The sequence below is a fragment of the Meriones unguiculatus genome, chromosome 11, assembly GCF_030254825.1.
Source record: "Meriones unguiculatus strain TT.TT164.6M chromosome 11, Bangor_MerUng_6.1, whole genome shotgun sequence".
NCBI lineage: Eukaryota > Metazoa > Chordata > Mammalia > Rodentia > Muridae > Meriones > Meriones unguiculatus.
In genome coordinates this window covers 1,958,116-1,984,630 of record NC_083359.1, presented here as the reverse complement: position 1 = coordinate 1,984,630, position 26,515 = coordinate 1,958,116, and the positions used below count along the sequence as shown (strand labels likewise).

Genomic DNA, 26,515 nt, shown 5'->3' with positions numbered 1-26,515 from the left:
GCACACCCAAGTGCCTGACAGCCTCTCAGCCCTGTCTCAGCCTGAGGCTCTGCGCAAACAGGAAGTGAAGGCGTGGCAGGAATCGCACCCGCTGGGGCACTGGCTGCAGGTCCCGCACTCTCAGGGTCGCTCGGCTCAGAGCGAGAGACTCAAGTTTATTTCATCATCAGCCATCTACTGAGCTGAAGGGTCAGAGACATGCGGCCACTCCTGAGTCAGCAAATTTGCGTAGCAGTAAGTCAGGAAGCAACCCTGTGCAAGAGCGCTCTCGTGCCCACACAGCCGCCCCGCCGAGGCCGTGCTGCGGAGGCGCGTGGGCTCGCTGAACGGCTGGTAACTGCACAGCTCGCCCTCGGTTTTGCTGACTCGCCCTCGGTTTTGCAACCAGCTCGTGAGCTGCCGTCGGCCTCGGGTGGCCTTCTAAGGCCACCAGTGCTGCTCTCCTGCTCTCCCCAAGGCAAGCACCTGCAAGAACCAGACTCACTCCGCGCCCGGTGCGCTGCGTCCGAGCTCACACTTCTAGAGGATTCCGGCCATGGCTGACTGGCCTGCTGGCTTCGGGTCTGTGGTGAGACGGGTCATCAGGGCGGGAAGGTGTGGCAGACAAAAGCCCGCACCTAAAGCCTGGTGGTGGCGATGGTGGGGGCGGTGCAGGCCTTTAATCCCAGCACTCTGGAGGCAGAGGCAGGTGGATCTCTGAGTTCAAGTCCAGCTTGGTCTACAGAGCAAGTTCCTGGACAGTTAGAGCAACACGGAGAAACCCCCATCTCAAGAAACCAAACCAACACCCCCAAACTCGCATCTAGCAACCAGGAAGTGAAAGGGAAAAGGGTTGGAGTCCCAGAACTTCCCTTCAGGGTCTGCCTGGGTCCCCACCCTGCCCCATCCCTCACTCCTGTGTCCAGAAGACTTCTTGTGAGGCCTCGCCCCCTAGACACTCCACCTCTCCAGGGAGCCTCCTGCTGGAGCCCGAACCCCTCACACAGGCTGGGGAGGACTCTGCAAATGCAATCTTTGATGAGCAGCACAGCAATGGGAGCACTAACAAAGCAGGGGCTAACACAAGCTGGAGCCACCTCCACGTCAACACTCAAAGTCTAAGAGAAGAATTATTGCACGCGCCGAACCGAGGCACGGGCGGCCTGAGGCACCTGTGAGCACCGTGAGGAAATCTCCCGCCGTTCAGAGTTTAACGGAGCCAGAGCACAGCCCCCCTGCCCCTCATTAGAAGGGAGTGTGCGCAGGTTCAGGACAGCCTCCTCAGGCACTGGCTCACAGAACGAGCTGGGAACACGTTCTGAAGACGGAGCCTGTTCCGAGAGCCAGGCCAGGGTGGCCTGCCGAATCCGGCTGACCTCCGTCTGACCTTCAGCGCCTCTTGACTTAGGGTACAGCACAGAACAGTCTGAGTCCTGGCCCATCCCCCGATGCCGCTCCCGTCACCTGTGGGAATTGGGTTGTTAACGGAGGGGAAGGGGAGCCTGTTGGTGGCCTCTTCTTAAACCACGGTTTTGGGGCTTTCAGTAAGCTACGGCGTTGGCAGTGCCCCCAGCTCTCCGGAGGGAGGGCTACCAGCCAAGCAAGCCGGTCTGGGCGCTTTGGACAACACAGATTTCTTGAGGAGGCTACCCTGCCACCACAGCCGCTTGTCAGTTCTCACGGCAGGGGGCGCACTTTTGCCCATCTTGCCTCAGTGGATTCTAGCAGCCACTCTCACCCCTGTCGGAGGGACACCGCTTCCCGGCTAACCCGGGAGACAGCGTGATGGCTGTAAACTCAGCCCCTCCTCTGTGTGAAGGAACAGTTAGGGTCGGCAGGAGCCTCTCTGCTCACTCCCTCAATGGCTGAAGCAGCAGACTGTTGGCTCACTCTGTAGTCAGCGAGGAGACACCCCAACAGGCCCCTGACGCGGCAAACTCAGGCCCAATCAAATGCCCCTTTCTTTGCTTACTTTGGATTTTCACTGAAGGTGAAGCAGGCTGAACGGGGAACACGGGAGGAGACGGTGGAGTGGCAATGGCGGGACAAGCTAAATGGTCCCAAAGAGTGGCCAGGCAAGGGTGGCAGGAGGCACAGGTGCCAGGCCACCATGCCTCAGCGACACTCCCCTCCAACCTGAGCAGCCCAAGCCGCATGTCTGCCCTCCAGAGCCTGGAAACATTAGCCCCTGGTTTATGGGCCTGTGACCCCCCACTCGAGACCTCTGGCTGCATAGAGCGAGGGAGCCCTGGCTAGCTGGGGGACAGTCAGATGCCGCTGGCTTGAGGACTAATGATGGAGATGCCAGCAGTTCTTGGAAGTACGCAGGCAGGAAATGAAGGTGTGGATCGTGAGGGAAAACCAACAGTGCTCCCTCAAACCCCCTCCTCCCAGAACACTAAAAACGAGGAAGTCATGAGGCTTCCAGAAAGAGGACAGGGAGAAGGCGCGCCCTTGAGGACAAGTGCAACCCTCAGCCCAAGCCCCGCCCCGCCCCCACCTCCACTCGTGCAGCCACTACTGACCACTCAGGGCTTTTCCTGTCAGAAGCGGAGACTGAATGTCCGGAAACACGGACCCCTGAGCGCAGCACAAGGCTGTTTCCGCGTGGTCCCTCCCACTCGGGGGATATAGGGCCCCACACTGACCCACCTCTGCTCACTGCTGAGAGGAGCCTCACACTTCACACAGGTGACTGACTGGCTGGGGCTGCCTGGGGGACCAGTGGCCTCCAGGGTGAGAGGGCTGCAGGCAGAAGGGGGACTTTGGGCTGGTGACCCTAAGTGGGGAGAGACACAAGAGGACAGTGTGGGGTTTGACTCCCCTCGACGGGTTCTAGCTGGGATCACGGCTGCCTGAGTCTCAAGGGAGACAGGAGCCAGGCACAGCCCCTGGCTGGCTCAGCTCCAGCCGGGCCTCCTCCCCAGCTGCAGCCCAGCAGCCCCCTCCCCAGCTGCAGCCCAGCAGCCCCCTCCCCGGCTGCAGCCGTGTCCCCTCCCCAGCTGCAGCCCAGCAGCCCCCCTCCCCAGCTGCAGCCCAGCAGCCCCCTCCCCAGCTACAGCCCAGCAGCCCCCTCCCCAGCTGCAGCCCTGCTCTAATCTCAGCAGATCCAGTTTGCACGTTCTGGTCAGCCCTGGTCAAGAATTGAATCAACCGTCTTCTGCCTCCATTTCACTGTGCGCTTGGCCCAGTTCCTCCCCTGGCTCCAGGCTGTATGTCCAGGACAGGCCTGGCCTCAAAACCCGGCCCGGGTAGAGCTAGCCATAGCAGTAACGTCAGCTTTGACCTTACCTCTGAACTCAGCTGAGCCACGGTACTAAGCCCAATCCTGACCCCATTTCTAGCTCAGTCGCATGCCAGCCCCCTTTGTAATTCTTCAGTTCATTCTTTCTTTCTTTCTTTCTCTCTCTCTCTCTCTCTCTCTCTCTCTCTCTCTCTCTCTTCCTCCCTCCCTCCCTCCCTCCCTCCCTCCCTCCCTCCCTCCCTCTCTTTCTTCCTTCTCTCCCCACCCCCCGCCCCAGAGCTGAGAACCAACCCAGGCCTCGTACTTGCTAAGGCAAGTGCTCTACCACTGAGCTAAATACCCAACCCTTTAATTGTTTATTTGTTCAATGTGTGTGAGAGTTTTGCCTGCACATTCGTTCTGTGTGCCTCTTGTCCACAGAGGCCACAAGAGGGTCTTGGATCTGGGGTTAGAGTTATGGATGGTTGTGAGCCACCGTGTAGATACTGGAAATCTAACCTGGTCTTCTGAAACAGCACCAAAAGCCCTTAACCACGGAGCTTTTCCTCCAGCCCTCGCCAGGCCCATTTTCATCCTGTTGCTAACACATGACTGACTGTCCCCTCTGCTCCACCATGCTGGCTGTCTCCTCTGCTCCACCATGCTGGCTGTCTCCTCTGCTTCACCATGCTGGCTGCCCCCTCTGCTCCACCATGCTGGCTGTCCCCTCTGCTCCACCATGCTGGCTGTCTCCTCTGCTCCACCATGCTGGCTGTCCCCCTGGCTCTGTAACACCCTGGATCCTGGTCTCTCAGTTACAGTTCTCACAGCCGCAGAGGCCTTGTGAAAACCACGTATGAAATGACTGAGATGACAACCACCTACGAAAACTTGGGTAACTTCCGGACCAAGGAGAAAAACCAAGAGACCGGAAAAGGTGAGAGCAAAGCACACACCTCCTCCCCACACTCCCTTGCTTGTCCCGGGATGTCTGCTGTCATGGTCTGGGTGTGTCCACCGAGGGCAGTGTTGAGGTGGGGCGTGGGGTCAGGGCCAGCCCCCAGGGCCCAGGGTAAGAAGATGCAGGTTCTCAGGCGGCTGGGGATGAGCAGTGTGCAGTGCAGGTAGCCGGAGTGAGGAGCTCATTCATTGGATCTCGCAGACACCTCGCTGCCCCCTTCCCCTGGACCCTTCCCTTCCCCTCTTGCAGTCTGTCCCTGAGTCTTGACCCTCCTCCCTTCCAGCGGCCCTGCCCATCCTGTGCCGCGTCCTCTCCTGGACCCATCTGCTGCTGTTCTCCGCGGGCCTCAGCCTCCTCCTGCTGCTGCTGGCTGTCGCCTACATTGGATCCCAGAGTGGGTCGAGAAGGGGAGTAGGCAGGGGGCGCGTAACGTGGGGCGCGTGGCGGGGGGCGGGGGGCGGTGCAGAGCGCGCGGGACGGCGACGCCCGGAAAGCTCGGCGGACCCGACGGAAAAGCTCCGCGGACCTGAGCGGGCAAGAGGTCATCAGGGCGGGCGCGGGGGAGGCCAGGAGGACGGTGCCCAGCGGCTGCTGGCCCGCTCGCTGCTTAGCTTGGGTCACAGTGGCTGGCGTTGGCTCACCCTCAGCCTCGGTTTCCCCGAGTGCTGGGTTCCAGGGCGCCGCCCCGCGGGCTCTGCGGGCAAAGCGCTGGCACAGAGGGGCCCCAGCAGCCTGCTTCTCTCACCCATCGCCCGCAGACTCCCCGAGCAGGGAGCGTCCTCCCTCGCCCTCCAGCTGCCGGCCTGCAGGAGGCGCTCGGCTCTCTGAAGGCGGAGGTGCAGGGCCATGGGCAGGAGCTGCAAGGCCTTTGAGAGGGCCTGGTGCAGGGAGGGGGGGAGGGGGAAATAGAGGCGTGGGGGATGAGCACATTCTCTGTGAGAGTGCTCCGTGTGCTCCATGTCCTCCGTGTTTTCTGTGTGTGAGTGTGCTCCTTGTGCTCCGTGGTCTCCCAGGCCGAGGCTTAAGCCAGAAGGTGACTTCTCTGGAGAGCACGATGAAGGAAAGGGAGCAGGTGCTCAAAACACGTGAGGCCGCCATTCCCTGCACCCGGGGAGGGTGTGTGTGTGTGTGTGTGTGTGTGTGTGTGTGTGTGTGTGTGTGTAGGGTGGACAGGGAGCGGGAGCGTGGGCAGTGTGTGGAGGGTGGGCAGGATGACTCCCGTCTGTGTGCCCAGGTCTGTCTGAGGTCACAGAGCATGTCCAGCAGCTGGGGAAGCAGCTGAAGGCCCTGGAGTGCCAGCTGGACAGCCTCAGGACCAAAGGTGAGGTGGTGAGGCGGGCGCTGGGCAGGCGCCCCAGGCTGGGGGCTGGGAGTGCCAGATGCAGCCAGCCTCTGCCCTCTCTGCCCCCCAGGCTCGTCCACAGCCTGCTGTCCCTCGCCCTGGCTGCAGCATGGAGGCAGCTGCTACTGGTTCTCCCAGGCTCAGAAGTCGTGGGCCGAGGCCGACAGGGCCTGCCAGCTGGAGAACGCACACCTGGTGGTGGTCAACTCCCTGGATGAGCAGGTGAGGCCATGGCGGGGGAGCAGGTGAGGCCTGGTGGGGGACCAGGTGAGGCTGGGGTGGGGGAGCAGATGAGGCCGTGGTGGGATCTCCTTGGCAATGCCTGTTGGGGGGGGTGTCACCTTGTCCCCATTTTTTTCCTCCTCAGAAATTTATTGAGGCCCACAAGGGCCCTGTGGCCACCTGGATGGGCCTGACGGACCAGAACGGGCCCTGGAGATGGGTGGATGGCACCGACTTAAACTCGGGGTTCCAGTACGTGTCTGCTCCCCTGCCTGGGGCCGGCCCACCTTCTCGGCCTGTGACCCTGGGGGTGTGGGGCCACGCAGGGACCTGACGGCTGATGGCTGTGTGTTCGCAGGAACTGGAGTCCGGAGCAGCCAGATAACTGGCACGGACACGGGCTGGGAGGGGGCGAGGACTGCGCCCAGTTCACCTCCGATGGCCTCTGGAATGACGACGCCTGCCAGAGGCCCTACCGCTGGGTCTGTGAGACAGACCTGGCCAAGGAAAGCCTGGCCACATAACCTTCTCCTTCAGGGTCTCCGGCTGGGAAAGCCTGGACCCTGGACTCCTCCTGGCCGCTTCAGCACTCCTGGGTTTGGTTTGGTTTTTATCAAGAATTTTAAGGCAAGGAGAAGGGCTCAGCTTTGAGGTGGTGCTGTGGTGTTTGGAAAAATGACCGTATTGAAATCTGTGATATTGTGTGCAGCGTATGACAGGTGACTTTTGAATGTAAGGAAAATTAAATACTTTTCGCTGATTTTGTGTGGTTTTACTCTTATCAAGACTGGGTAATAAGATGAAAAGTTACATACACCACAGTCTAGCATTTATCCTCTGTTCACTGAATAAAAGCAAATTCAAATGTCAGTGTGTAAACTAGTGTCCCCAAAAGTTATTTTTTAAAAGATTTATTTATAGAGCATTCTGCCTGCATGCGTGCCTGCAGGACAGCAGAGGGCACCAGATCTCACAATAGATGTGAGCCAGCATGTGGGTGCTGGGAATTGAACTCAGGGCCTCTGGAAGAGCAGCCAGTGCTCTCACCCTCTGAGCCATCTCCCCAGCCTACCCCTCAAAAGATTCATGGAAAACAAATTACTCAAAGTTGAGGTTGGGTCCCCAGAGCTCCAGGATGAGTGACTGCGGGGCTGTCAGTGCACCGTTGGGAAACTCTGGAGCCAGAGCTGGTGCTTGTGATTTCAGCCCCTGGGAGGCAGAGGCAGGAGGACTATCACTGGCCTGGGCTCCCCCAGAAGTTCTAGGTCAGCCTGGGCTCCACAGTGAGACACCATCTCAAAGCGAACACACGAAGAACCTCGGGAAGAGTAAAGGCAGAGAGCTGCCGTGTCAAGTCACCGAAGGAGAGAGCGGAGAATGCATGTTAGGAACTGTGTTCTCTCCGGGTCAGTGCGGCCTGTGATCCCAGCACTCCGGAGGCAGAGGCAGGTGCATCTCTGTTAGTCTGAGGCCGGCCTGGTCTACATAGAGTTTCAGGTCAGGCAAGGCTGCGCAGACAGACCCTGGGAAGGAAGGAAAGAAGGGAGGGAGGGAAGAAGGGAGGGAGGGAGGAAGGAAGGAAGGAATGGAGGGAAGGAAAGAAGGAAAGGAGGGAGGAAGGAAAGAAGGAAGGAAGGAATTGTGTACTGGAATAACCCACAAAGCCCCTGGATGACCTAAGTGTGAACTCGGCACCCATGTGATGAAAGGAGAGAGCCTACTCATGCAAGCTGTCACACACACACACACACACGCATGTGCACACACACACCGTTCTGAAGATCTTGAGAGCTTGCTGTACTCCAGTGCCACAGGCACAGTTAAGAATTCACGATTGCAGACCCGTTTTTCAGACTTCTGGTTTCACGATGTTTTGTTTTGTTTTGAGAGGGGTTTCCATGTACCCCTGATGACCTGGAACTCGCTCTGTGGACCAGGCTGCCTCTGCCTCCACAGCGCTGGACCGAAGGTGTGTGCCGCCATGCCTGGCTGCTTCCTCGTGGTTTCTTTTGTTCCTGAATCGCGTGTGTGCGCGTGAGTGCTGGTGCCCGTGGAGGCAGGGAGTAGGTGGGTCACCAGGAGAGGGCGCTGCCCTGTGTGGGTGCTGGGGACAGAACTCGGGTCTTCTGGAGAACAGCTCACGCGGCTAGCAGCTGCCAGAGCCAGCGCCTACAGATGCTTCCTTATCTCCTGTAATCCAGTGTCAGCTCCTGGGATTATCGCCGTGGGGAGGAGAGGGCCAGCATAGAATGCAGACATACAGCATATATTACCTACTATATGTTAATTATATAAAGTCTTTACATCGTGTGCATGCAGTTCATATGGAGGCCAGGGCGCCAAATCCCCTGGGACCAGAACTACAGAGCAGGCCCACAGCAGCCAGGGCCCTTGGCAACCGAGCCATCTCTCCAGCCCTGTATCTTTCCCTTTGAGGATGTTATCCATGGACTTTCCCCTCATTTCCTTCGCAGCGTGTCTGCCATTGGCACACGGAAAGACTACTAGTTTCCCTGTGTTTGGTAAAAATTTGTATTAGATGTAATAATTTAGAAAAAAACACGTGGGGCTTCTCTTCTGGAGGACCCAGGTTCAACTCCCAGCATTCAGGACAGCTCACAACGGTCTGTAACTCCCCATCCGGGAGATCCAATGCTTCTGGCCTCCACAGGAACTGCACACACATGGTACACACACACACACGTAAAATAAAGATTAACAATCTAAATTTTTAAAGGAAAAAAAAGTCCTTGAAGATGCGGAGGTGTTTGGTTGCTGGGCTTCAGGAGACTGGGACGCGGTGGGAGTCCAGCTTTGTCCTGGAGAGGTGTGGGAGCTTGGGCAGGCTTCTCTGCCTCCGAGTCCCGGCACTCAAGAAGGATTGCCTCTGGCAACTGCCTACTTGTGGCAAGACTCCTAGGAACTGAACCAGTCCACCCCGGCTCTTCAGAAACCCTTGAACCAGACTTCCGCTGTGCGGCATTCCTCGTGAGGAGCAGCCACTGTAGCCACGGACAGGTGTGGCAAACCCCTGAGCAAGCAGCCCAGGTCGCTAGAACTACAGAGACAGCGCTGGCTTACGTCTTCACAGCTAAAGGTCTTTTTAACATAATGTTAGGCCTCGTTACGGAATCTCCAAACAACGCTTTTGTCTGACCTTCTCCCCACTCCCCTCTCCCAGCCCCCAAACCCTCAGTGCTCTTCTCCTGCCCACCCCAGCGTTCCTGCCAGTCCCACGTCCCAGGGGCTCCATGCCCACCTCCCAACCTCTTCCTCCCTTCCTCTGGCCTCCTTTCTGGTTTCAGCATCTGTGTCCACACACATGTATGTGCTCAGATCCTTGTTCAAGAAGAGAACAAGCGATTTCTGTTTTGCTGAGTCTGGGTCACCTCATTCAATACAATATTTTCCCAACCCATCCATTTGCCTGCAAATGTCATGAGTCTTTGTTTGTTTGTTTTGTTTTTTTGTTTTGTTTTGTTTTGTTTTGTTTTTTCACAAATGAGTAAAACTCACTGTGCCACCCCTCCTGGCTCCTTTCTTCAGGTAGTGGGTGGCCAGGCTGATCCAGTTTCCTAGCTGCTGTGACTCCCTTACCAAGGATGATGGTGGGGCTCCGTGATGGACAGTCCTTAAGGCGCATGTCCAGGCGGGGGACGGCCGGGTCGTACGTCAGGTCTGTATTTTATTTTTCTGAGGCTCTCCCATGAGTTCACACCCCTCAGTCCCGATTAGGTGTCTTAGTAGGGTCTCTGCTGCTGTAATAAAACACCACGCCCGAAAGCAGCTCACGCAGGAAAGGGTTCACTCACCTGCCACCCGTCCGCTCACGCTCCGTCACTGAGGGAAGCCAGGGCGGGGACTCCAGGAACCTGGGGCAGAGGCATGGAGGGCACTGCTCACTGGCTTGCTCCTCGCGGCGTGTCCAGCCTGTGTGCTTACATACCCAGGACCACCTGCCCAGGGATGCCATTGTCCACAGTGAGCGGGCCTCCCACACCAACCTCCCGCACCAACCATTAATCAAGAAAATGCCTGACAGGCTTGCCCAAAGGAAAATATTATGGAGGCTTTTTTTTTTTTCAATTTAGATTCCTCTTCCCAAGTAAGCGGCTTGTGTCAAGATGAAAAAACAAACAGGCCAACTGGGGAGTTTCTGTTTCCTAATATCTTCGTCAGCATTTGCTGCTCTCTCTTTTTCTCTCTCTTTTGTCTCTCTCTTTCTTTCTCTCTCTCTTTCTTGTTTCCCTCTGGTTTTGAAAGTCTCACTGTCTCACTATGTGGCCCTGGCTAGTCTAGAACTCACTACGTAGACCAGACTGGCTTTGAATTCGCAGCGATCTCTCTACCTCTGCTTCTCAAGCACCGAGATTAAAGGCGTGTATCGCCATGAGCCACCTCCGCTTTTCTTGATAACCTCAAGAACTTCAAAGTAGTTTTGATTTCCATTTTCCTGATGTCGAAGGACATCGAACACTTAGAAATACCCATTTGCCATTTATTCTTCTTCTTTTGTTCATTTCATTAGCTGTTTTGTTGGTTGAAATTTTTATTTTGTTTTAGTGTTCAGCTTTCATGGTTAAAGGGATAAAGAGATAGTCTGGGCATTAACCCCTTGTTTGAAGTCTAGCAGGCAGAGGTTTCCTTTCGCTCTGCGGGCTGTGTGCCCCAGTATCTGAGCAGTTTTCTTTGCTGTGCAGAAGCATGTGAACTTTATTCAATCCCATTTATTAATTCCTGGGGCTGTTTCCTGTGCCTTGTTCGGAAATCATTTCCCTTGTCCTAAAGCTCTGTGCTTTCCCGAAGCAGTTTCCGGGTTTCTGGTTTTAATTTATATTTGATCCACTTTGACTTTAGTCATCCCTGGCGAGAGGTACCAATATGACTTTGCTCTTTTAAAAGTGGATATCCAGCTTTGCCAGCCCCGTTTACTGAGCTAGCTGTCTTTTTTTTCTAGTGTGTGATTTTGACAGCTTTGTCAGAAGTTGGGGGCCATAGCTGTGCGGGTTTACTTCGCTGGCCTGTAAGTCTTGTTTTCAGCCAGGACCATGCCACCCCCTCATGCCCATGGCTGTCGTTCCTCGTGTAACCTGAGGCCGGTGCTTGGGGCCCCAGCTGTGTGCATTCTGTTCAGATGAGAAACAGAGAGTAGCAGAACCAGCGCTGGTGGACGGGAGCTGGGGAGGCCTCACCGTGAGGCCATCTTCTTTTTGAGGGATCTCCCTCACAGAATAAGGGTTCTGCTCAGAACAGACTAGGTGCCAGAGCAGGGCTGCTAACCCCCGCTCGCCGACGCCCCATCTCTCCCACCCCGCCCCTTCTCCTTTTCTCACCAGAGAATCTTACGTGCTGTTTGCTTTGACTCTCTTCCTGGTGCAATGGCACCCGAGCAGAGACTTCTGAGAACAAAAAACACTCGCCACACCCTGGCTTATATAAGCTTGACCTTTGTGGTTGAGTTATTTTATGTTTTTTTTTTTTTTCTGTTACTATTGAGTAATATTGGACCTATAGTGAAATGGACCACAGTGCATTTTCTGATACAAAGCGGGATGTGTGGGAAGCAGTGTGCATGCGCATGTGTGTGCAAGCCGTATCTCAGTACCTACTTTTTTTCTCACATGCCCTTCCCGTGTGCCCCTGGAGCTGAAGATGCCCTGAGAGATACTGAAGGGACGCAGGAGAGGGACGTTTTCTAGAGACAGGCTCTCTGGGGGGGTTCTAGATCTTTCTTCGGGCTGCTTGAAACAAATTCTGCTGCTGAGTGGTGGGTGGTGCACGCCTTTAATCTCAGGCAGAGGCAGGCAGATCTCTGCGAGTTCCAGGCCAGCCTGGTCTACAAAGTGAGTCCACGACAGCCAGGGCTACACAGAGAAACCCTGTCTCAAAAAACAAAAACAACAAAACAAAACAAGTTCTGCTGAAGCATCAAATAGACCACGCGTTCGGACGTTTTAGAGCAACAAACAGATGGCAACAGGCCAACGGAATCAGCGTTTAAATGAGAAGGCTGAGACTGTTATGTTGTTGAATCAATGTTGTAATCACAGTGCTGCACAGTGCTGCACAGACAGAATTACTCTCCCAAAAACCCTGTCTCCTGAAGTTGAGGGTCCTCAAGACTTGGGGGTGGACTGGCGGCAGGAACCTCGCCCGGGTTTCTGGTTTTAATTTACATTTGATCCACTGTGACTTGAGTCATCCCTGGCGAGAGGTACCAATATGACTTTGCCCTTCTAAAAGTGGATATCCAGCTTTGCCAGCCCCGTTTACTGAGCTAGCTGTCTTTTTTTTTTCTAGTGTGTGATTTTGACAGCTTTGTCAGAAGTTGGGGGCCATCCGTCTCCTGAGAGGTTTGGAGAAAGCAGGCCTGCTCTGCTCGCAGCAGATGGGGAAGCCTTGCTTCTGTGATGCCAGGATGTCAGGTGTGCCAGTGGCTGGCCCGGGAATCCTCCCCATTCGGTGCCCAGCCCGAGGAAGTACTGACAAGACAGGCCAAAGAAAACGCTGCTGCGGTGCCCACAAGGAAGGGTGCCCGCCAGGACGCCCATTTGTCCCAGAGCAGCTTAACATCGTGGTCAAATGCTTGGGATGGACTTTTTTTTTATTAGGAAATTGTCGGATGACAGAAAAATGACAGCGCAGGAAGTTGAGAGCTCATGAAGGAGATTATGGGACATGAACACAAAGGTACAGCTAAGTTTCAGAAAGAAATGGGGAGAAGCCACAGACGGTGCACGGCTTGGAATGAAGTGGGAAGGAGGGAGCGCTGCAGGGAAGACTCGTGAAAGAAAAGTCAGAACAGCAGCCACTGAGGCAGGGTCCCAACCCTTCAAGGCACAGTTCAAGGAATTTTCTTTGCAATAGCAGAGCTGAATCTGCAGGCTGCATGAGAAAGCTATGTGCCAGGGCAACCGGTGAAGTATGTGTCCTTTGTAAACAAACCCTTGTCATAGGCGCTTTAAACTCTGCGTTAGCTGTGTGCCACCCAGTGGCAGGTCTGAGGTGCCTGCTGTCTACAGAGGATTAGCTCATTGCCTGCGGGGATCCCGAGGTTGTCCTGGAGTCTAGCAACAAGATTATGGTTCAGATTCCACAGCGTGTATTCCCCCGACCCCCCGTGGTTCCTTCTCTTGGTTCTCTGGTCAGAAACTTGAGTCAACGTGGAGAGAAGACACAGAAGAATGACGGACATTTTCCCTGTTGTACAGGGACTTGAGAAGGCCAGTCTTCCAGAGTTTTGCCCTGTGGTGGCCTCAGCTGAGCCGCTGCTGCCATTTTGCCAGGAGACGCTTGTAGGCTTGAGTACAGAAGAGAACACAGGAGGAAACCATGCTATTTCCACATTTCTTTGGAGTAGTAGAAGTTCCTACTTTGAGTTCTGGCATGAGAGCTAGCAGGCAGCCTCAGCAGCCTGCTCAGAGCCTGCCCTGTGCTGATTTCTGGGTTTGGGGTTGTGTGACCCTCAGGATGGAGGACGCTGGTCTGTTCGCTGTTCGCAGAAATAGAGGGACTGGAGCCTCACATACCAACTCACTGACACTCTGCTGAGTTTGTTTGCTTATTTGTTTTTAGACAAGCTCCCACTCTGCAGTCCTGGCTGGCCTGCAGCTCACTTTGTAGACCAGGCTGGCCTTGAACTCACAGAGACCTGCCTGCCTCTGCCTCCCCAGTGCTGGGATTACAGGTGTGGGCCACGACATACAGTCCTCGGGTTCCTTGGAGCCAGTGCAATCCTCGTTTCAGGAGATCTCCAAGTTCTGGTCTCACAACAGCAACCAGGAGCCACAGGGGGAAGCAGCAATCTTGTTCGTTCTCTCAGCTCCACTCTCTGGGCTCTGGCATTTAGTCTCTCTCCAGAGTCCTCAGATTGAAACTCTCTGCAGCTGGGAAAGAGCCTCTCTCAGAGCTCGCATGAGGCACACAGTCTGCTGCTGTGACCATCTGAATCAGCCCCACGTCCCACACCTGGGACCAACACAAACCATGTTGCAGCCACAACAAATGACTTTATTGCCGTTTGCACCTCGAAGTCTTCCACGACTTGCTCCGTTAACAAACCTCACTTTGTTACGGCGTCAGGTGAAGATGGGTGCCGTGTGTTATCGAATTTGGCCTGGGACCTGAGGCCCTCCCTGAAGGTTTAACGGCTTCTGGCGGGCGCACGGAGGAAGTCTTACCTTCCCTTGGGGCCTGGCCGCTAGAGGCTTCACCACACTCCAGTGAGCATACGAGCAGCACAGACTTTTTTCTTTCTTTTTTTAGGGGAGGAGGTCACGGGAGATTGGGGCAGACACGGGAGGACTGGGAGGTGAGTGAAATTGGGGTCCATGATGTGAGATTTCCCAAGTAATCAAGAAAAGGGAGGAAAATCTGCCTGCGTTGAATTTATGTAGCACAGCACACCATTAGACCACGCTGGACCAGGAAAGAACCACGAGATACATAATGTTTTGAACTGGATGAAGAATGGGGGCATGGTAAATGAAATGGTGATCACAGAGCTTTCCACAATGCAAGGACAGTCATCCCAGGGAACACGGGAGGTCCTCTCCGCGTCCTTTCCTGTGGACGTCAAAATCCTCAGACGAGCAAGTCCCAAGTGTGAAATGTGTCACATTTGTGTATGACCCCTGTGTCTCTTCTTTGTATTTTCAGTTATTTTTAGATTTTTGTGACACTTAATACACAGTGTAATGCCACGTGAGTTGTTTCCATAACATGCCAGTGAAGGAATGGTAAAAAAGAGCCTGCACATACTTAGCACATGCTTAGCACATGCTAGCACAGGATTAATCTTTCAAAATATTTTTGGTCCACACCTGGCAGAATCCGTGTATGCAGAGTTCCTGAGAACAGCTAAGTAGGAGAGAAGGATCCAAATGTAAAAATGGCAGCTTTTGCCTTCACGGACTGGAAAGGGAGAAGCCGTCTGTGGGAAGCAGGACATTGAGAAAACAGGAGGACAAAGAGCAATGGGTCAAGGGAAAGACAGGCTGCAGGGTCGGCCCAGCCCCAGCGGCTGAGAGCCCTGGCTGCCCTTCTGGAGGAGCTGGGCGTGATTTCCGGCACCCACACGGCAGCTCGCAACTGTGTGTGATGTCAGGCCCAGCGAATCTGACGCCTCCGGAGCACCAGGCACACACGTGGTGCACAGACTTATGTGCAAACAAAACAGCCATAAAGGTAAAATCAACAAATAAAGGAAGAAAGGAAGAAAAAAAAGAACTAACAAAGGTCGTTTGTAAAAGTTTTTATTAGTGTGACAGTATTTAGACCAATTAAAATAATACGAAAGGTCAGGCATGGTGGTGCATGACTTTCATACCAGCCCCTGGGAGGCAGAGGCAGGCAGAGCTCTTGAGTTCAAGGCCAGCCTGGTCTACATAGTGAGCTTTGGGACAGCCAAACTTAGGTAGAGAGACCCTGTCTCAAAAATCGAAATATAAATAAGTAAAATAATATGAATATCACACTGACACACAAAGTACTAGAGAGATACTGCTGTAATTCCAGGCTCAGGAACAGGAAAATCTGAGCAGCCTCCTGCTGAAAGCTCATCAGCAAACCAGCTGAAATGGACGCATCACTTGGAAAGCACACGTTACCAAAACCAACTCCAAACAAAGCAAAACAAAAGCGGGAACCTGAGCAGGCTAATATGAAGTTAGAATGGAGTTTATACTTTAAAAACTTCTGAAAAAGAAAATGTCTGGTTTTCAGTGGTTTTTTCCCTGTGAATTCTATCAAGCATGTAGGAAAAGGTAACTGCGGAGCAGAGAGAGGAGGTCCAGGGAGGAGGGGGTGCCTGTGTGGCTCCCGGTACCATGGCGGGGAGACGTGCTGTGGCTCTGTGGAGGACGACACTGGGGTCAGCCGAGGACACACTAGACTCCAAGAAGGACAAGAGAAAGCACGTTGGGGATCAAGAAAGAGGTGACAGGTCAGCAAAACCAGAAGAGTAGGAAGAGCTCCAGCAGGAGGGTGAGCCGGGCACAGCCAGAGTCAGAGAGGAGCCAGCCGAGCTGAATGAAAAGCCTGCAGCTGTAAACCTAAAACCAAGAGGGTGTGACAGAGAGACACAGAGACAGAGAGACAGAGACAGAAGAGAGAGAGACAAAAGACAGAGAAACAGAGAGACAGACAGGAAGAGAGACAGAGACAGGCAGAGACAGAGACTGACAGAGACAGAGAGAAACAGAGACAGAGTCAAAGAGACAGAGAGAGATAGAGAGACACAGAGACAGAGACAGAGAGAGCCCCCTGCATGGCCAGCCATCATATTGAGAGAGGGGCCTATTGTTTGAGACTAAGCTACTTTAAAAAATGAAATCCTTGCTTTTTAAACGTGTGTGTGTGTGTGTGTGTGTGTGTGTGTGTGTGTGCTTGTGTGTCTGTGTTTCCTCACAGAGCCCAGCAGAAGATCAGAACCCCGTGAGCTGGGGTTTCAGATGGTTGTGACCTCACAACTGCTGAGCCATCCACCTTCTGTCCCCTTGCCGCCCACACAGGGCTGCTGCTGGTACCTGAGCGTGGGAACCGGTTCCGCTCCTTGGGGCATCCCCCAGGATGGCAGGGGTCAGGGGGAGGTCGAGGGGTGCACGGATCTGCTGACAGGTTCAAGCCCCGGGAGGCGTGGCCTCTGTGCTCTGAGCTCTGCAGCCCAGAGCTGGTGGCAGGGACAAGCGGCTCGGAACACAGGTGCGGAGGTGTCCGGCCGCCCCCTGCCTCGGGCTGAGCCCAGCAGGGTCGCTTCCCTGCTTCCCTCTCGGGGGCATCCCAGGACAGTCCGGGCTTGGGCCTGGCCACCCTTGGCTGCACAAAGCAGTGAGCCTCTGCAGTGAGTGGGGAACTGAGGCGTGAGAGGCCCAGAGAGGCGTAACACGGAAGCCGAGACTGGCCCTGGGCAGCTCACACCAGCTGCGCACAGCGCCGGCCTGTGCCAGGCTCCGAGGCTCACCAGCGCTCACCATGCAGAGAAGCAGTTCAAGTGTTCACTAATGCTTTTGCTTCTCGTCTCCTTTTGATTCCGTTTTTTTTAGTATTGCTTTTTATTGTTTTATTTTTAAAATCTTTGGTGGTTCGGTCCCTTTCCTCTTCTCGCCTGTAGCTCTTGCTGGACAACCACGAAACGCAGACGTCAGACCGAGCGTGGAAGCCAACTTGTCACCCCAGCTCTGATGGGGGCAGAGCCAGGAGGATTGCTGCGGCTCCCAGCTTAGCTGAGGAAACACCAGCCCTAGGCTCAGGGACAAACCCCCCCCAAAGGGACAGGCAGAGTGACAGAGGAGCGCACGCGTGCACACAGCATGCATTCTCACACATGTGTGTGCATATGCTCACCAACAGAGACACCAATAAACAAATCTTTGAAGATGTTCCCTGTTCAGGGAGGAGGGATGAGAAAGAGCGATTTAGGGTGACGATGACGAAAGCAAGCATGAAAATGTTGCATGAGATTTGCAGTTTTACCAGTGTTGCTAAGTTAGTACATGCTAATTTATAAAGAGCATACACATGCAGTCTTTGGAGGCTGTGAAGGTTTAAATGAAAAAAGAGAATGTCCCCATAGACTCAGGCTTTGGACACTCAGTTTCTGTGGAGAGGCTGGCGGCTGGTTTTTATCAGCCTGACATGAGCTAGAGTCATACAGGAAGAACTCTTAATTGAAAACGTCTCTCAGCCGGGCGCGGTGGCGCACGCCTTTCACCCCAGCACTCAGGAGGCGGAGGCTGGTGGATCTCTGTGAGTTCAAGGCCAGCCTGGTCTATGAAGCAAATTCCAGGACAGCCAGGGCGACACAGAGAAGCCGTTCATCTACACCCAGGGGACACAGCCCGGGACAGCCTGGGAGGTGGACACAGCAGGTAAAGCCAAAAAAGAGGCCTAAAATGGAAGAGAGCCACTCCCAGGAAAATACCATGGAAGCTATTTTAAGAAAGTGGAAAATCCAAAGGGAAAGAAGAGGAGAAGGAGGAGGAAGGGGGGGCGGAGAAAAGGAACTGGATTTGGCCAGTCACACATGTAACCCAGACTGGTCATGCTTTGTCTTTCCTGGCACAGTACACAGTGTAAAAACAAAGCATATTCAATTCAGTTCATCCAGATCTGCAGGAGGGCTCTGGCAGAGCTCAGCCATTGTTAAGACTTTGTGAGTGGTCTTCTGAAGCACGTTTTCTACACAAAGAAAAACTGGCTTCTATGCGATTAAAGTTGTCAAATCCAGGTGTGAGTGAGATCACACAGTACTGGCTCCTTTCTCTGACTGTAATGGTCCCTCCAAGTTCCCAGAAGAACCGTAGTTCATTTCCAAATGTGCGTGTGTGTGTGTGTGTGTGTGTGTGTGCAAGCTCGGGCATGCATGCTTGTGTATACCTGTTTGGGCCCAATGATCGAGACACTCGTAATTCTAGGCAATTCAGAGACAAGAAGTAAAGAAACACTTGGGAAAGTATGTCTCTCTGTGAACGTATGTGTGTGCGTGTGTGTGTGTATCTTGTCAAATGTGTGTCGGCTGCTGAGAGTCCAGAACAGGACTCTGGATCCACTGTGAGCCTCCTGACATGGGTCCTGGGAACTGAACTCATGTTCCGTGGGAGGGCAGCCCGAGTCCTTACCCACTGAGCTATCTCTCCAGCCCCTGACGACTGGATGAAATCTTTTGTTTTGGCTGAAAAGGATCCGTGACATGTGCGTGGCACACTGCGTTTCTCAGGCGACACGCATACTCCATTTTGTTGGTGCTGTGAACCGTCCTGCCGTGAGGGCAGGAGTGAGGGCGTCAGGTCAGAACCCTGGCTTGGCGCCTTGGGTGCACGCAGGACTGGGGTGGCTGGCGTGCGTGTGGCTCCGTCTGAACTTCTGGTTTCTGTGGAGTCCGTTCTAACCGAGCGTCCCGTCCTCCAATCACACGCAAGCGCTCTCTGCCTCTGCCGCCTTGCCAACATGGACTTCCTTATTTGTGTCATCCAGGAGGAGGAAGTGGACAAGCACCCAGGGCTGCTGCCTGTTGTTTCTCCTCTTCCTGCCCGGATTTCCTGGGACTGCGGTGTCTTGGTCGTCGTAGCCAAGGCGGACATGTGTTCTTGCCTGTTGTTCTCACACAGCGTGAGCGCGAACGGCGCAGCGCAGCCGCGTACCGTCTCCCACCCCACCCCCCAGTGTGGCCGCAGCACAGTCCTGTCCAACTAACTGATCCGAGCGCCAAGCTGAAGACACGCCGCCAGCCTCGCTCCCCTCCACGGAGCGGGCACGGGTTTGAACTCGGAGGGTGGTTTGGAAGCGTCGAGCCTTTGCCTCTAGGGTTGGCCTGTGCCTTCTGGCCTGTGCCCGCTGAGCCGCCCGCTGAGCCGCCCGCTGAGCCGCCCGCTGAGCCGCCCGCTGAGCCGCCCGCTGAGCCGCCCGCTGAGCCGCCCGCTGAGCCGCCCGCTGAGCCGCAATTCCATCTCCACCAGAGCACAGACATTAGCCACTCCTGGGGTCTTCCTCCTCCGCGGGCTAAGTACCGGCTGTTGTTTAACATCCAGGCTTCCGGCGGCCTCTCTGAGGAAGAGGACACGCGACTTACTAGACTCACAGGGTCCTTTGAGAGGGGTCCTACCGTTCCCTGGGTCCTGGCTGGCTTTGGGGACAGGGGCCAAAATACTGGCTATCCTTTTTGACTTTTCTTTTTTCCTCATTGGTTCAGGACTCTGAGCTTTGATGTTAAAACACTTTGAGGAAGTTTCATTGGTCTTGAAGGAGTCATGGATTTACATTTTAACTTTTGTGTAACATCAGACAAAAACATTATTTTATATTATTTTAAAATAAATCCTGATGCTGTTAAGACTGTTTTCTAAGTAGTTAAAAGGCCTGACAGGCTCCGCAGAAAGCACGAGTACCTCGATAAAGCAGCATTTTTGTTCTTTCAGACGATTTTTATTAGTTTGCCAGGATCAGGTCAGTATTATTCTATAAGTACATAACATAATCCACCCCAGCAGCCAGTCCACTGTGACAGACCAGGGGGAGAGGCTGCGTGGAGTAGATGCTCTGGGCCGCCAGGCACCCACCGGTCGCTGAGAAGAGAGGAGCAGCTGGGGCGAGCACGTGCCAGCCCTGCAGGAAGGATGGAGTCAGAGGCGGCCCGCAAGGCCCTTATCCGCAAGACGCAGGAACTCCCGAGGCTGGGCTAAGGCTGCTGCTGCTCTCAGGAAATAGTTGTTTCATCTCCAGACTTGTGTTTGTTGAGTTAACCTCATGATCGGCCTCGCCGAAGCTTTGCTTGTTAGGAAATGTCAAACGTGTGTTTTCTGAACAAGATTTTCTCTCTGTTTTCACAGCCTGATGGTGGCCATCTAGACCCTCTGTGGCTTTCAGGATGTTCTTCTCGTAGGAGTTTTGAAAATCTTCTTAGAAACCCTCTGATCTTAGTTTTTGTTTTGATTTGGTTTTGGTTTTTGAGGTAGGGTTTCTCTATGTAGACTCTCAGAGTTCCTCCTACCTCCAGCCCTCACCACCATGGTGCTGGAATTAAAGGTGTGTGCCACCATGAGAGGCTTACAGTATGTACCATAGGGCTGAAGGGATGGCTCACTTGTTAAGAGTGCTTTCTGTCCTTACAGAGGACCTGGATTTCATTCCAGCACCCACATCAGACACCTAAGTACAGTTCTAGAGGATTTGGTGCCCCCTTCTGGAATCCGTGGTCACCTGCACACACATCACACACATCACTCACACACACACACACACACACACACACACACACACACTACAAGCTCTCCAAGGTCACACTACCATCATGACACCCACAGCCAAGACAAAACCCAAAAACTGTAACCTGGTTAGGATAGGGCCTGGAGCGAAGCAGGTCACAGGCACCCAAAGGGAGGCTCTTCCTGCTCCAAATATCTAGAAAAGTTATGGCGTGGTTGGGATAGATTGGAGTGTGCTACAGTCTCTGCCAACTTCTAGGCCCTAGCGAGAGCTTGCTCTGTCGTCTGAGCCACCTAGTGGTGGCGCTTGGTTCCAGCAGCCTTAGCTAGCCTCAAGGGCCCGGAACCCAACAGGCTAGGAAGGAGAGAGAGAGAGAGAGAGAGAGAGAGAGAGAGAGAGAGAGAGAGCGCCCCTGGACAACCCCCTGCTGGGTTCCCGTCCTCCTCTGTTGTTTCCTGTGAGCTAGTCCGGGCAGCAGCTAGTCCAGGGCGGCCTCTCCCTCAGTGCTTCTGAGGGCTGCAACGGGATTGGCTGAAGTCCACTGGGACGCGCCTGCTTTCTCCTTTATCCATGATTATTTCAGGAGTACCCACGCGCCAGTCAGCGACACTTCAAAATATGTCTCCTGAAGCTCCGGGAAAGAGAAGCATTGGATGTGCACGAGTGGTTATGTTGTGTGTGCGCGCGTGCGTGGGTGTGTGTGCGTGCGCGTGCGTGGGTGTGTGTGTGTGCGCGCGCGTGCGAGAGTGTGTGTTGGTGTTTCTGTGTGTAACATGGAGCCCAGAAGAGGGTTCTGGGTCCCCAGGAACTGGAGTTGTGAGGTGCCAGGCATCTGTGCTGGGAGCCTCACATGGTTCCTCTGGGAGAGCAACAAGTGCTTTTAACTGCGGGGCCCCCTCTCCCGGCCGGGATTGTCTTCTGTGGTGAAGAGAGAAAGGCGAGAGCAAGCTGCAGCTCACTGGCAGATACCCTTAGCGAGCCAGAAGCCCTGGGATCTCTGTGAGTTCAAGGCCAGCCTGGGCTACAAAGTGAGTCCAGGGCTACACAAAGAAACCCTGTCTCGAAAAACAAAACAACAAAAAAGTGCCTTGCGCACCCCGCTCCTCACCTGTAATGAGAATACACGCGTGTCTTACAATCAGGGTTCATACAGGTTCCGGGGAAAGGAACAGCATGGGTTAACAGAATCTGCAGAAAACCAGTGAATCATTTTGGTAGAACGGAAGACAGGCCAGTCTGCTGCCACCAGAACCCTTAGGCCCCAAAATGTCAGAACGAGTCATAGGTGGTCATGTTTTACTAGCTAGAGAGCAGCTCTACTGTTCACAGGGAGCCTGATTACTTCTCGGGGGTGGACAGGAACAATCCATCGCCATTTGGCAGAGTGTTTGCCGAAGGAGAGAAGAAACCATTAAGCACAGCCCAGCGCGCAGCGGGCACCCTCCCTCCCGGCACCTCAGTGCTCCGCCATCTGCTGTGCTGCGGACGGACGTTGTCCAGGTGCACTCCCTGAGGCCCGGGGGCCGGGGGCGTGGTCCCTGAGCTGGGTGACATTTAAGACGCAGAGCCAAATGGATGGCAGCGAGGCCACTGAGGGCGTTAGATTCGGGGGTCGGGGCTGCTGCTGAACAGTCAGCGGACGTCAGCGAAGAGCAAGCCTGACCTCTGCCCTCCCCGGCTTCCTGCCTCCCCACATGATTGCTCACACACATGCTCACGCCACCACGATTGCCTTCAGCCTCCAAAGCCGTGAGCTAAAGGACTCGTGTTTACAAAGTCACACGGCTCAGGCGCCGTTTTAAAGCAAGAGAAAACGACGACTCACTCTCCCTGCGGAACACGGAGGGGCAGCTTCTACCGCCAAAGTCAACTGCGTCCACACAGCACATGCACACCCTAAACCCCGGGAGCGGGAACTAGGAATGGAGAGATTATGCTCCAGAAGGTCATAAAGAATAGAACATTCTAGAACATCTGGAACCCAGGCAGTCTTTCGAGCTTGGTGGAAAAACTGTAACCACGTCAGATGCAAATGAACCCAGTATTCCTCTGTGTCAGCAAAGCCATGAGCTTCCTCACGGCTCTCTGCTGACAGCGAAGGGACGTGAGAGAACAGGAAGTGATCTTTGGCCCTGTGACCTCTCCTTTAGTCCCAAGACCTTTCCAGGTCAGCCTCAGAGCTAACGGAGTTCATGCTGAGGTCTTCAAGTCTGTCTCAGTGTAGGAGGCTGGGACCCTTCCTCGGCCACACAGCGTCATCTTTCTTTCCTTAAACAGTCATTGGACTGTGTGCACGGGAACATTTGCCTGCGTGTATGTCCACGCTGTGCCTGGCCACTGCGGGGTCCGAACCCCAGGAACTGGAGGCGGGATGTGGATCCACTGCGCCTTCATGTGGATGCTGGGAACCAACCTGCTCCTCTGCCGGGTCTGCCGTAGACACCAGAGGAGGGTGTCGGGTCTCCTGAAGCTGGCAGCTGTGGGCTGCCTGACCTGGGCCCCTACAGAGCAGGATGACAGCCATTTCCCCTCACCTTGCCTGTGCTTCCTAGAAAGGCACAGTGTGATTCGATTCCGATCAGCCCAGTGTTCTTTTTTCGTTGCTGTAAGGAAAGAGCCAAACTGACTGTGTGGAGTAGAGAAGCTTGTTTAGCTCCGGGTCCTCCGGAGTCAGGGCCCAGCTCTGGAGACGCAGTGACAGGGACAGGAGCAGCAGGGAGAGGTGATGTTGCCAAACGGGCAACAGAGGGACGGGGTCCGCAGCCCATCCTTGAGCCAGGCCCACAGCTGACCCAGCTGGCCGGCCCCACCTCTTAAAGGTTCCCCCACATCGACAGCGCCTGGGACCGGTTCTCCAGATCCGAGTTTGAAGGCCATGGCACCTAAACCATCTTTCCAATGGTTTGGGGGCCTGACAGAACCAGCATATCACCAAGCCCTCTCGGTATGGATGGTCCTTAGTGGAGATGGAGACCAAAATGAATATTTAGGTTCAGGGCCAACGACTTCCAAAAAGCTCACTAGGCGATGCTCAAATGGATACTGAGCTGGGAGGAGTTAGGAGGGCAGCTTCCTGGGCTGAGCATGGAGCTCAGCTGCTAGCACTAGGGCAGACCAGGATTTGGTGCCCAGAACCTCATAAAGCTGACATAGCAGTCAGTGTAAGCCTGTAACTCCAGCATTCAGAGGCAGGAGGGTTAGAAGTTCAAAGCATCACCTAGCTGCATAGTAAGGGGGAGAATGAGGGTTCTAGGAAGCTCAAGCATGGCAGATGTGGGTCTGGCGAGGCTTGCCCTTTCCCTGCTCCCTCTGCCCTGTTAAACTGTTCGATTACGTTCCTAAAGCTGGCCCCCAAGGTCTGGTCCCTTATGTCCCACTCTCTCCTCCTAAGGCTGACTACCAAGGTCCAGCTATCAAAGTCCTGAAGTCCAGCCCCTTCCAAAGCTCCCTTTTGGCTACCCTAGTTAACATGCCCGATCAAACCTGGGCTTATCCTAGATGCTTACCCTAACCTGGGCGTCTCCCCTTTTCCCTTTATAAAATGCCACTCGCCTCTGGGCCACATCTGTCTCCTCTCTATCCGGAGGTCTTTTGTCCATTGGTGGCAAATATTTCTTCCCTCTCCCTTGTTCCTTTTCCCTCTCCCTGCTCCTCTGTCTCCAGTCTGTCTTCTATTCCCTGCCCTTTGTCCCTTTGGGGTAAATAAATCTCCTTCGTGTTGAGAACTTGGTCTTGGTGGGTCCTGGGCCAATTGTGGTCTTTTCAGAGGCCAATCTGGGACACATGAGATCCTGTTTCAAAAGAAAACCAAAACCCCAAATGAAACAAAAACAGAGTAGCCCAAGCAGGAGGTGCTCAAACTGGGCGGTTCCTTCTGGTGCCTGGTTTTCCCTCTGCTCAGGGCCTGAGCGACAGAGCACCTGGTTCTCACGGGCATGGCTAAGCGGCTGTGCCCTTTCCTCCCAGGTTCTCAGCTTAAGAGGGGCCGAACCTTCCTGAAGACTCAAACATTGACCAGGAAGCGCAAGCTCTCCTGTACCTGTCCATCTATCTGCTCACACCTGTTTAAAGCCTCAAACAGCGTTACTCCTTTCTGGGAACTTCTCTCTACACTGTTAGACCATCCAGTCCCCTGAGCAGCCCTCACCTGTGCCGCTGATAGTGTCAAGGTGTTGTTCTGGCCCATTCGAGACGCTCTAGCAGGATACTGTGGAGCAGACACTTTATAAACGACAGAAATGTCCTGATTGCCAGTCTGGAGGCTGGAAAGCTCGCAAATTCAGGGTCTCATAAGAGCCAGCTCTCTGCTTCACAGATGGCACCTTCTAGCGGAGGGTTCAGGTGGCAGGAGGGAGCCAGCCCTCAGGCCTTTCACACGACACTAGTCTCATTCTGGAGGGCCCGGCTTAACCGCTTCCTGAAGCTCCCCACCTCTTGACAATGTTGCACTGGGATTAGATCTCAACATATGGATTTTGGAAGGAAATAGACGCTGAGATCATAGGTGTTCTCATCTTTTTCACGGATTAGGAAATCCTTTCACAGCAAGATTAAGTACTTCCTCTCGTTCAGAAGGTGGCTGAGGCCGAGCTAGAAGCCAGCTGACTTTTCTGCGTTCGTGTTCTTACACCATTCGGCAATAACTCTTGAGCGTGTGTGTGACACTCGTTTTCCACGGTGAATATGACATTTTTACACTAATGTATTTTCTGTGGCATCCAGAGCCTCACACACGTACGCCACTGCCCAGCTGTCTCTCCAGACCTTTTCCTTTTGTTTTTTGCTTGTTGAGACAGGGTCTCAACGTGTGGTCCCGGCCAGCCTGGCGTCCAGTATGTAGATAGACCATCATCCAGCTACAATCGCCAGAGTGCTGGGATTAAAGGCATGCACCATCACGCCCAGCTCTTTCGATTTTTCTTTCGGGACAATGGATTACGAAGCTGCCCAGGCTGGCCTTGAACTCACTCCAAAAGCCAGGACATTCTTAAACGTTCAATTTCCTTGACTTGGGCTCTCGAGAAACTAGGCTTATCAGTGACTGCTATTTTTTTTTTCTTTGAAAGGACGTTCATTTAAAATATATATTTACCTACAAAGAGCTTGCTGAGTCTGGTAACTGATTTCTTGTCAATCATAACAGATCATGATGAAGTGGGCATGAAATGAAGCCTTGGGCAGGGAGAAAAAAATCTGCCTTCAAAGCTGTTTTGTAATATAGTGACACTTTGGGAACACAGACTCTAACAAAGGGGTTGATGGCTAGTGTTGTTTTGTAGACACGTATCTAAGCATTCATTATTTTAGAACTTTCCTTTCTGTATTTTAGAGTCCACAAAGGTGTTCCCCTCGCAAGCATTTACATAAACACTTGGGAAGGGTTAGTTCTAAGCCCGGCTTCCTCAACAGGCAAGTCACCTCTGCTTAAGGAAAACAAGGAAATAAACTCAGAAACCACAAGTCTCCTGAGACCCACCAAGAAGCCAGGAGAAGGGCGTGTATCTAGCTACTCATGAGGTTCAGGTGAGCCGGTCATTTGAGGCCGGGCAGCTTGGCAACACAGTGAGCCCTTCCCTCCAAAGGGAAAAAAGCAGGAGGAAGAAAGGGGAGGGGAGGGAACAGGCCAAGCAGGCCTCCGTATTGTATTGTGGAGTTTGGTATGGAACCTCAGCTCTGCTCGCTGGACCCAATCCTAAAACATCTGTTCTAAAGCCTTTGGCACCAACTTATCTCCAGTCCCTGGATCCAGCGAGGCGTAATCACAGTGCCTGGCCTGTCCGGCTTTCAGGTAAGATGGAGCCACTACCCTCACGGGCAGGTTCTGAGTGAGGGCAGCCTCCTTGCCAATGACTCCTGGTCATGGGCCCAGGAACGGGGCGTGCGATGAGCGTTTGAAGCTCAGTTCCGTGAAGCTCGGTGCGGCTATTTGAATGCGCTGGAGAACAGGCCTCTCCAGGCAGGGAGGCTGCCAGGGCTTTATGAAAGGTTGAGAAACAGAGAGGCGGGAAAAAGCTTGCAGAGGGTCGGCAGAGGGCGAGGATTTGTAGCAGATGAGAGGAGCTGGGTTCGGAAGCAGATACGATGGAGG

At 54.0% G+C, this 26,515-nt stretch overlaps 1 protein-coding gene across 5 annotated transcripts; it reads left to right on the top strand.

The window, feature by feature from the left end:
• Positions 1-317: 317 nt before the first annotated feature.
• Positions 318-6,487, top strand: LOC110540746 (C-type lectin domain family 10 member A-like). Of its 5 annotated transcripts, XM_060363400.1 has the most exons (10): positions 320-568; positions 2,527-2,670; positions 3,087-3,292; positions 4,018-4,139; positions 4,447-4,557; positions 5,177-5,248; positions 5,398-5,484; positions 5,576-5,727; positions 5,873-5,979; positions 6,086-6,487. In XM_060363400.1, exons 4-10 carry the CDS (start codon positions 4,064-4,066, stop codon positions 6,249-6,251), a joined length of 771 nt encoding a protein of 256 aa, XP_060219383.1. In that variant the 5' UTR covers positions 320-568; positions 2,527-2,670; positions 3,087-3,292; positions 4,018-4,063; the 3' UTR covers positions 6,252-6,487. The 5 variants fall into 5 exon arrangements, with proteins under 5 accessions (XP_021483178.1, XP_060219383.1, XP_021483175.1 ...); XM_021627500.2 differs by lacking the exon at positions 320-568 and having other exon boundaries at positions 2,469-2,670; XM_021627501.2 differs by lacking the exon at positions 320-568 and having other exon boundaries at positions 2,469-2,670; positions 3,084-3,292.
• The last annotated feature ends 20,028 nt before the right edge of the window (positions 6,488-26,515 follow it).

What these genes read in the sequence shown, in the direction of transcription:
- LOC110540746 (XM_021627503.2), top strand. Translation starts at nt 4,064, where the DNA reads ATGACTGAGATGACAACCACCTACGAAAACTTGGGTAACTTCCGGACC. An exon ending in CGCCTACATTGGATCCCAGA is followed by an intron (nt 4,558 to 5,176) that starts GTGGGTCGAGAA and finishes GTGGTCTCCCAG; the next exon opens with GCCGAGGCTTAAGCCAGAAG. An exon ending in GACTTAAACTCGGGGTTCCA is followed by an intron (nt 5,980 to 6,085) that starts GTACGTGTCTGC and finishes GTGTGTTCGCAG; the next exon opens with GAACTGGAGTCCGGAGCAGC.